The sequence below is a fragment of the Vombatus ursinus genome, unplaced genomic scaffold (assembly GCF_900497805.2).
Source record: "Vombatus ursinus unplaced genomic scaffold, bare-nosed wombat genome assembly UNPS02014768.1, whole genome shotgun sequence".
In the NCBI taxonomy this organism is placed as follows: Eukaryota; Metazoa; Chordata; class Mammalia; order Diprotodontia; family Vombatidae; genus Vombatus; species Vombatus ursinus.
The window spans coordinates 24,158,795-24,169,293 of NW_020954546.1; the positions used below are offsets into that span (position 1 = coordinate 24,158,795).

Consider the following 10,499-nt stretch of genomic DNA (forward strand, 5'->3'; position numbering starts at 1 on the left):
CATCCATCCATCCATCCATCCATCCATCCATCCATCCATCCATCCATCCAACTAACCTACTTCCTTGGGGCATCATTTCATTAAACTAACAACCAATAAACACCGATTAAACCCCTACTGAGTACACAACACTTTGATAGGCACTGGGGGAAATACGAAATTTGGAGAAAACAGAGTCCATGCCTATATTATCCTTTTCCCAAACCCCATCCTTCCTCTGAGCTTCTATTTCTGTCAAGGGCACTGCCATCTTCCCAGTCATCCAAATACACAACCTCAGAACCATTCTTATTCTTCCACATGTTTTGTAACCAATCAGTTGACAAGTCTTGTTGATTCTGCATTAATCAGCCATCAAGCAATTATCAAGCACTAGCTGTGTTCCAGGTACTGTGCTAAGTGCTGGGGGTGCTAGTGCAAAGGACGAACTATTCCCCTCAATTCTGAGAAGGCTTTCTAAAAGGAGGAGGAGGAGTAGAGATTGGAGGGTGGAGGGAAGGGGGAAAAGCATGCTATTCCACAAGTTATTCCAGGTAACGGGGGCATCATGGGAGAGGCAATGACATCTCTCCAAATAGTATGGTGGGAAGAATCTTGGCTCTAGAGTCAGAGAACATGGGTTCAAATCCTGCCTCTGTGACCTAGGATAAACCACCTAACTTCCCCAGGCCTCAGCTTCCTCCTCTGAGGTCCCTTCTAAGCTCTAGGTCTCTGACCCAGCAGCCAAGTTCAGGCCCTCCTCACTTCTCACCTGGACTCCTGCAGTAGTCTCCTGATTCTGGTCTCCTTGCCTCTAATCTATACCTTTTCCAATCCATCCTCCACACAGCTGTCAAAGTGCTGTCCCTAAAGGACAAGTCCAACTGTGTCACTCCCTGGTTCAATAAACTCCAGTGACTCCCTATTACCTCCAGGATCACATACAAACTCATGCTCGGCATTTAAAGCCCATCACCACCTAGATTCCACTTGTCTTTGCACCCTCCCGGCGCAGGACTCCCCTTCACGCAGCCTTGGCTCAGCCCAACTGTCCTCATACAACGATTCATTCTTCATCTTGTCTCTGGACAATCTGTCCAGGCCTCGAACACTTCCTTTTCAATGCTCTGCTGACATGCTCTCCAGCATGAGGCTTTTCCTAATCTCCTCCCACCAACACCCCAACAATGACCTTCTACTTAGTTTGCATGTACCCGGTTCACTTGGTTTCTTCAGACGAATATAAGCTCCCAGAGGGCACACATGCTTTCATGTTTGTCTCTGTATCCCCAGCGCCTAACACGGCGGTCGGCACATAGCAGGCGCTTAATAAGACTTGCTGACTGACTGGCTTCAATTAAGTAAAGGACCAAGACCCCACCAGATAAGGAGAGCAGTGGAGAGTCCTAAGACAAAGTCATCTGGGAGGTCAGAGAGAGGAGGGAGGTTTAGACCGGGAGGATCAGGGAGGGAGCCCCAACTCCCAGTTCAGTCCCCAGTCTCCCGTTCTGAAACGAAAGGGAACGCGATTAGGTTAAGGGAGAAATTCTGAAACCCCAGTCCTTGTTCCAGTCCACAGTTTTCGCCCTGTATCAGTGGGAAGCAACAGAATTAGGGGAATAAGCTGTGTGACCCTGGGCAAGTCACTTAACCCCAATTGCCTCAAAAGGGGAAAAAAAAGAATTAGGGGAATAAAAAGTTGGGGCTCTATCCCCCACTGCTGGGGACAAGTTGGTGCCAAGTCTGGGATAAGCCCAAGAGCGCCCAACCTCTGCGCCAAACAGAGCACTCCCTTTGGGTCTCCGGACTTTCCACAGCACTTTTAAACAAACCAGCCATAGGCCAAGGAAGCTCCCTGGCCTAATCCTGTTACAATCAAAGGAAGGACTGAGTCCTAGGGTCCTAGAGGACCCCAGATTTAGATTTGGAAACTACCTCAGAGGTCACCTGGTCTTTCTCCCTTGTCCCAGACACTGCCAGGAGGTGAAGCTATTCGCCCCAGGCCATTCAGGGAAGTGGCCAAGCTTGGATCTGAACCAGGGTCTTTTGACTCCAAATCCAGCGCTCTTTCCACCAGAGGCAGAATTGGGCCTTGGTTCCTCCGAGCCTGGAGACGATGAGTGACTGCTCTTTGGCCTGTACTACTGTCGTGCTCCCTCATCCTTCTCTCAGTTAGCTGGAAGGGAGCCGTGTGGACCTGGCTGTGTCAGGGCAGGGCCCCTCCTGACAGACTACCCGTGCTCAGGACGGCCTGGGCTGGGGACCTGCTGTCATGAGAGGAAATACCAGAAATCCCACCATTTGCTCCACCAAACCTTCTCATAGTCTGTCTGTCTCTCTCTCTCCCTCTCCCCTCCCTCCCCTCCTGCCTCAGCCCCCAAGACAATGAATAGAATTCTAGGTTACCAGAGACTTGTGACAAGAAAAGGGGCACTGGAGAAATGGAGGGCATGAGGGAGAGAGCAAAATGGAAAGGCAACAGGGTTTAGAGACGAGGGCACTGGAATCAAGAAGATCGAGGTTCAAATCCCACACCTGTGACCCTAGGTAAATCACCCAACTACTCTGTGCCTCAGTTTCCTAATTTGTGAAGTGAGGGCGTTGATGGCCTCTGAAGGGGCTTCCAACTCGTGGTCCAGGATTCCACGACCCGTGAGTCCATGGCCTTCTCGGTTGCCCCCAATGCACAGAGATGCCATGGGCCAGTACAAAAAAAGGATCAGAAGTCCCCAAGCTGCACCGCCCAGCTCCTGCCCCGGGGAGGACAGCTTTGCCCATGTCCAAGGCACTTCTTGCTTCAGAGAGCATGGCATACCAGCTGCCAGAGGCGAGCGTGCCAAGCACACGCCCCCCCCCCCCCCAGCCAAACTCCTCAGCCCCTTTCTGGCAGCTGGTCTCTCTACCCCACGAGCTGGTGTCTGCCTTCTCCAGGTGAGGGTCCCTCCATTGTGCCCTGACCTCCGCCACGCAGTCGTGCATGCTCCCAACCCCCTCCCCACCCCTCTCCCGCTCCCTGACCCACAAGCTCTCCAGCTTCTCTCAGCTCTGCCGGGGCAGGGGTGGCGAGAGCCTCTCGGGGGCTGTCCCATTCTCTCCCACCCTCCTAATCACATCCGTGCTCCCCCAATGCTGTCATTCCAAGTAGACAGAAGCAAGCCCAAGGCACCGTGTGGGTTCCCTGTGCACACAATACACGGGCAGCTCAGCCTTCCTCTCTTCTCCTGGGAAACAAAGAAACTCCCAACTTCCCCTTGCAGATGCCTGTGGCACACCCCCCTCCCAGGCTGGGGGCTCCAGCCTTGGCCCCCCCATGGCTCTGGCACTGACCAGCACACTTGCCTCTCTCTGGGCCCACTGGTCACCAGGCCTGGGGCCAGAATCACACTTTTTACTTTCTGCCCTGACCAGCTCCTTCTGAGAGTTGCCCCAAATCTCCCACTCACTGTCATCACCTTCCCTCCAGCCCCTCAGGAGAGAAGAAGAGCATCTCAGTCGCCCGAGATCTGCCGGCAGCTCTCGCCTCCCGTGGCTCCCTGACTAGGGGTCAGAAGCAGGTTCTGCCGAGGGGCAGAGGACAGGTTCCTAGCCACTCCCAGCCCTCTGCCACCACCACATCCAGGCTGCCCCATCCATCGGACACCACCCTGACCAGCTAGTGGCACAAGTATTCCAAGAGAAGCGAGCCACGAGTTACCATAGGTGCAGTTACAGCACAGTCTGATGATCAAGAGAATTTCCATGGCAGCCTTTTCTGCAGGGCGCCCCAACAGCCATCTCTCCCTGCTCCCCGGCTTCCATCAGCAGGCGAGCCACCCAGTCACCTCACCCACCAGCCGGGCACAGCGGCAGCCCCGGCCACGCAGCATCCAGAACCTGACTGCCGCCACCGCTGCTGCCGAACAAGTGAGTGAGCGCTAGGGAGGCTTGGCGGAGCCAGCGGAGAAGGGGGAGGGGAGATGAAAATGAAGTGGAAGACTGGGGAGGGGGAGGAGGGAGCCAGAGGGAATGAGGGACATCACTGACATCCTAATGAGGAAGAGCGCCTTGCAGTTGGCCGGCAGCTTGGGGACACAGGCGGCTGGATTCTCACAAGTGTGAGTGTACGTGTATGTGAGTGCGTGTGTGTGTGCGTGTACACACCCAACACAAACACACAGAACACACATACACACCAGATACGCACACTCAGCAGCACACGTGCTCAGGACCCAGAGAGTCAGACAAAGAGAGCTGAACCACTCCCCCTTCCTCTCCAAATACCTTCCATGGTGATGGACGTGTGGCTGTCCTTGGAGTCCTTGGGGGCTCTGACTTTGAGTTCCTGTCAATGGAAAGAGAAGACTTGCTGAGGAAAGCCCCCCTCCCATTTTGTGCTCCCCACCTTCCCCGGGCCTGCAGACCGTGCTTTCCCCCTACACACTCCCACTGCCGTCAACCCAGCACAATTTTCTTAATGGCTATAGTGAAAAACATTTTTAATTCTTTTTTTTTCTTTTAAAGGCTCCACTTAATTGATGCAGTTCGGTACAGAGGGAAGAGTCCCGGTTCAAATTCCACCTCCCATGTGACCTTGGGCAAAGTCACTTCTCCCTGGGCCTCAGTTTCCTCATCTGTAAAATGAAGAGGTTGGACTAGGAGGCTTTGGAGGCCCCTTTGAGGGCCTCCTAAATGAGGCTCCTCCTCCGTAAGATGAGGTGGGGCAGGGGTCTGGACTCAGCGGCTTCCAAGGTCCCTCCCAGCTCATGATCCTGTGAACTCTTTCCCTCAGAGCCTCAATTTCCTCATCTGTAAAATGGACCAGACGGCTTCCGAGATTTCCTCCAGTTCTAGATCTCTGTCTTAAGGCCCGATCGTGGCACGGAGGTGTGAGCCTAGATCCTTAGATTCTGGCTGGTCCTGAAACAAACTGGAAATGTCTGGGTCTGGAAAGGACCTCAGAGGCGAGCTACCTTTACAGGTAAGGAAACTGAGGCACAGAGTGGGCCGATTCATAGGATCTAGAACTGGAAGGTACCTCAGAGACAATCAAGTCCAATACCCTTTATTATTTTGGGGGGGAGGCAATCGGGGTTCAGTGACTTGCCCAGGGTCACACAGCTAGTTAGCACCCAGGACCAAATTTGAATTTAGGTCCTCCTGACTCCAGGGCTGGTGCTCTATCCGCTTCAACACCTAGCTGCCCCTTATGCCCTTACTTTACAGAACGAGAAATTAAAGGGAGGGGAGGAGAAAGGTTTTGCTCAAAGCAGCACAGGTGATAAGGTGGGGTATGTCCCGGCAGGTTCTCCCCGAGGCCACCTCCCTGAGTCAGGAGGGAGCCGTGCCCAGGGAATGCCAATCAGAAGACTTGTTTGGGCCACCTTGGTAGACGGATTGCCCCAACAGAAGAAACCACAGATCCTTGAGGTACTGAAGACATGAGGAGAAGCCAGAGGGGCAAGAGAAATCAATAGTATGAACAGGGTGATACGCTTTTTAGAGTACACTTTGTCGCTTCATTCCCAGAGCTCAAAGCAACCAGAAATCGATGCTGGCAACCAGAACACAGGTGGAGAACGGAGGAAACCTCAGCCCTTGGGAACGTGGCGAGGCTGGCACTGACTCATGATGGAGACTAGCCCTAACCTAATCTTTCAGCCCTGGAAGTTCTTTCCTAGGGAAAGGCAGGAATACTAGGACCCCCTGGTCCATTTCTACCACACAAGGGGCCAGACACTTTTAACCCAAAGTACACTCTTAGGACAAACTTCTTTTATTCCAACGAAATACCGGCTTCTTCTTCTTCTCTCCCTCCGGGGGCCAAGAAAAAAAAAGATCACAGCCTTCAAGCTGGAAAGGACCATAGACTCCGTCTCTATCAAGCCTTTTACATAAGAGGAAACTGAGGCCCAGACAGGCTCAGGGTCTTGCTCCAGATCACAAACAGGTCAGAGGGGCATGGATGGAGAGCTGGAAGGGTCCTGAGAGGTTATCTAATCCAAACCTTTCATTTTTCTGAGGAGGAAACTTAGGGAGGGGACTTGCCATCCTACTTCAGTCCCTGTGCTAAGGGAGGGTGGGATGCATAGCCCTTCTAGACATGGTCTGGGAGGTAGTTTGCTATATAGGATGATGGACCAGAAGTTTGGAGACCTGGGTTCAAATAAAGCCTCTGCCCTGTATTAACTGGGTGATCAGAGGCAAGTGACCCTAGGAGTAAGTAAACTCTTAGCTTACTTCCTGGGCTAAATCTATGATCCTATTTTATCCCATATGTCACTTAACATCTTAGTTTTCCCCTGTATAAGATGAGGAATACTTTCATTGCTTATCTCACAGAGTTTCTTATGAGGAAAGCACTATAAACTTTGGGGTCATAGATTTAGAGTGGAAAGGACCTTACAAGTCACCTACAGTCACACTTTTATTTTTACAGAATAGGAAACTGAGGCTTAGGGAGGCTGAGTGATTTGCCCAAAGTCCCACAGAGCCAGGATTCAAACTCGGGTCCTGCAATGCCAAGTTCAGCTCTCTTCCCATCACATTTAAAGTGCTATAGAAACATGCTTATTGATTGTCTGATTGACTGGTAATGGTGGTAACTGGGTAACTGGCTTGCCTGTCCTCCTACAGGAGAATCCTCAAAGGAAGACTGAGGTGCTGCAGACATGCCTACTGCTAACTGTTCCTAGCAAGACGGGCACGAACCATCCCTGCCCCAAGTCAACATTGCCAACAACCTGACACTGGCAGGGAGACTGAGGGATGGGCGGGAGGCCATGACCAGCTCTCACCTTGCAGATGCTACAGTACATGCTGGGGGAGATTGCAGGGGACTGCCTATCTGATCTAAATCCCCTTTGTCAGCCTTTGTGGCTGTCATGGAGCTCTGCTCTCTGCAGATCCTGCCCCAGCTCATGCTCCCAAGGATAATGGGACTGAAAAGTACAGTCCTGTCTGAAATTAGAGCTGAAAGGTGATCCTTGAGGAGAAAGTGGATGAAGGCCTAAAATCTGGGCTGAGGAGGAGGGGGACAGGTGGAGAGGGAAAGGACAAAGGGTCGGGGCATCAAGGTGCTGCTACCTGCTTCCATCAGCATCCTACCAGAGGCTGGAAAGCACTGGAAAGGTCCCAAGGGACAGAGCTACCCCACAGGATGCAATAAAGGATCAATGAGGATCAGGTCAGGTCCCCGAAGGACAGGAGGGAAAGGCAGGAGAAACTGACAAGGACTGTAAGAATTCTATGTTTCCTTTTCTAGCTCCAAGCTGTTTCTAGAGAGAAAAACCTTGGAGAAAAAGACTAGAAATGGGACTTCTCTAGAAAAGCAGGAGGTAGGACTGTGTTCCCTGGGGCTAGAGCCCAGCTCTGCTCTCTCAGAGTCTCTGGGGAATTATCATTCCCAGCAGCCTCAGCCTGGAAGTATGAAATCACTCTGACAGCCCAGAAGAAGAGCCTAATTACAGTAATTAAGTGACAGAGCAGAGCAGAAAGCACCAATGAGTCAGGGAGAGAGGACTGTCACCACATGGCTACACCTGGCAGGCAGCCCTCAGGCCTGAGCTTTGGCCTTGGGAACGTGTGGGTGTGCAGGGCTGCTAGCTGCACTACCAGCCAGGGGCACTAGGCATTAGTCTGAGGCCCAGACTCCCCAAGGAAGGAAGGAAGCTAGGGCCCCAAAACACGGGACCAAGGTTATAGAGATGAAAAGGATCTCAGAAGCCATCTGAGTCCCATCCCCTCCTTTTAGAGAGGAAAAACTGAGGCTGGGGTGGGTGGTTTAAGTGGTTTGCTCAAGGTGACACAAAGATTTGAACCCAAGACCTCTGATTCTAGTGTCAGGGCTCTTTGTGTTATACCAGCTCTTGTGGATGCCTTCAAAGGAGGCCATGAAGGGCCCCGGGGCACATGTGAGAAGACCCAGGAGCTATTCCATTGAACGGGAAAAGCTACTGAGCATGGAATCATGGAATTGGAGCTGGAAGGGACCTGGGAGCCCATCAAGGTCAATAAATGAGGTTCCTGAGGTTAAGTGACTTGCCCAAAGTCCCACAGCTATTTAAGAGTCAGCGGTAGGATTGGAGCCTTGGCTCTCTTGCCCCAAAGTTCAAGGCACAATGTTGCCTTTTGGAATCAAGAAGCTGAGGGCTCTGGTGGACAGTCAGGTACCTATTAGCCCTGTGAAGTTAGGAAAGTTGTTTGATCTCACTGTGCATCAGTTTCCTCACCTATAAAAACGAGTAAATGGTTTTATAAACTGTAAAGCCCTCACAAAATCTGAGACACTCCCTGGGAGAGCAAACACTCATCTTGCCAGCTTTTCTTATACAAAGGCAAAGACATGGAAAATGAAGGGACAAATTCTGATCCTCCAAGTAGCAAAATCATTCTGTAGTAGCAGGACCAGCCCACGTGATCTTGAGGTCGTTAACCCCAAGCTTAGAGTGGATGGGCTATAAAAATGAAATGCTAACAGATCAGGGAGGCTCCCTGGCAACCCAAAGAAACCCCTCTGGGGCTGGGCTATCAAAGTCGCTGATACAATGGATAAAGGACACTGGTATCAGAGGTCCTGGGTTCAAATACTATCTCTGACACTTACTACTTAAAGGACTTTTGGAAAGTCATGTAATTTTTCTGAGCCTCAGTTTCCTCCTCTGTAATATAAGGAAATTAGATTAACTGGCTTCTGAGATCTCTTCCAGCTCTACAGTAATGATCCCTATTTACCTTCCCCCAATGGCTCCACTTGGAACCTCACCCACCATGATCTTCCTTTCCCAACTGGGCCTTGCCATCTGCCCTGCAGTTTTCCCCTCTTCACCATGCTGAATGAGAGTGTGGACTCCTTGAGAGCAGGGGCTGTTTGGATTTTCTGCTTCTACTCTTAGCCCTTAATACTGTGCTTGGTTCATCATGAGCGTTTACTCAATGCTTTCCTATTCCATCCTATGCTCTTTTGTCTTTCCAGACCTGTGGTGACAGCACGGTGCAGAGGAAGGATTGTTACATTCAGAGTCAAGAGACCTGAGTTTAAATTCCCAGCTCTACCATATACTATTCGTGTGACCTTGAATGAACCACTAACCAGGTGAATTCTGATTCCATGTTCAGATCTTGAAAGTGACCATTCCTCAACTCAACCAGATTCCCCCAAAGGGTTCTGGACTCAAGGAGCTCCTGTCCTCTCCACTCTGAAGGACATTTCACAGAATGATAGAAGTCCAGAGCTGGGAAAGACCTTAAAATTTAGCTAGTCATGGGATCATAAACCTAAAGCTGGAAGGGCCATCTAGTCCAACCCACTGTTTTACAGATGGGGAAACTGAGGCTAAGAGAGATTATGTGACGGGGCAAGATTTGAACCTAGGTCTTCCTAATCTCAAGACCAGACCACTTTCACACCACACGACTTTCATAGTTCCCTAGGCTCAAGGAGCTCTGCCTTCCTCCATTCTGAAAGGATTGGACAGAAACCTAGATGTTAGAGCTAATAGGGACCTGAGAGGTCATTTAGTCATAGGAACACAGACGCAGTGCTAGGAAAGACCTTGGGAACCACCTAATCCAACCCCACCATTGTTCTGAGAAGGGAACCGAGGTCTGGGGATGGGGACTGACTTGCCCAAGGTCACACGATGAGTCAGTGGCATGTGCTTTCTAATTTTCCTTGCTCTTCCTGCTCCCTAATCTCAACCAAAAAAAGTAAAGTGTGGAGGGTGGGGGGCAGCAAATCAAGAAAACTGACAATCCCAAACTGAGAAGCGAGCAAAAGAACATGCCAGGTGTAGGAGAGGGATTGGTAGTTTAAGCATCAGCCAATCTGAGAAGCTGCTTCTCAGTCTGGCAATCAGGGAGGAAATAGCCCAATCTGGACAGCTCCCAAAATATATTTTCAGTCTTGGCCAAAGGGTGTCCCCCAAGCAGGAGAGAAGCTGCTCACCTCGGAGATCTTCTGGAACTGGTTGTTGGACTGGCTGCACTTCTCGGCCGTCTCCAAAGCGATTTTATAGTTATCCACAAAGGCTTTGTACACGCCAAGCTGGCTGGCCTGGAGGACAGAGATGGATAGGGAGAGGGGAAGAGGGGTTGGCAGAAGGAGAGGAGGGGATGGAGAGAATGAATGAATGATTAATCAGAACACCTGGAGAGCTGGGAATAGCCAAGATACTCCAGAGCAGTTCTGAAGGTTTGGAGGTGGGGGTGGTGGGAGAATAGAAGGGATGGAGGCTGAACAGTATCCCTTTGAATGAGATTCAATGGTTTCCATGGAAACCAGCTCAACCCATAAGGGTTAACAAGGGGGCACTGGGGGCAGGGCAGTGCCATCTCAAGCATGCTGAGAAATTTAAGCCATCATGGCATTTGCCTTTTTTTTCCTCTTTTTGAAAAAGCATTATCAAAGGTCTTGATGGGTTTGAAATCCCTCTGTACTTCACAATGCTTTCAGGGCTTAGAATTATCTCTAGGAGAAAGCAAGGTAGGGAGGAGAGCGTGTGTGTGTGTGTGTGTGTGTGTGTGTGTGTGTGTGTGTGTGTGTG

At 50.9% G+C, this 10,499-nt stretch overlaps 1 protein-coding gene across 4 annotated transcripts in view; it reads right to left on the reverse strand.

The window, feature by feature from the left end:
• ABR (ABR, RhoGEF and GTPase activating protein) overlaps positions 1 to 10,499 on the reverse strand; it is a 297,476-nt gene that overhangs the window by 92,079 nt on the left and 194,898 nt on the right. For all 4 annotated transcript variants that reach the window (XM_027861657.1, XM_027861659.1, XM_027861658.1 and 1 more), the window contains 2 exons: positions 9,902 to 10,009; positions 4,240 to 4,300 (listed from right to left, as the gene is read on the reverse strand). In XM_027861657.1, coding sequence (XP_027717458.1) covers positions 4,240 to 4,300; positions 9,902 to 10,009 — 169 coding nt within the window. The remainder of the gene's footprint in view (positions 1 to 4,239; positions 4,301 to 9,901; positions 10,010 to 10,499) is intronic.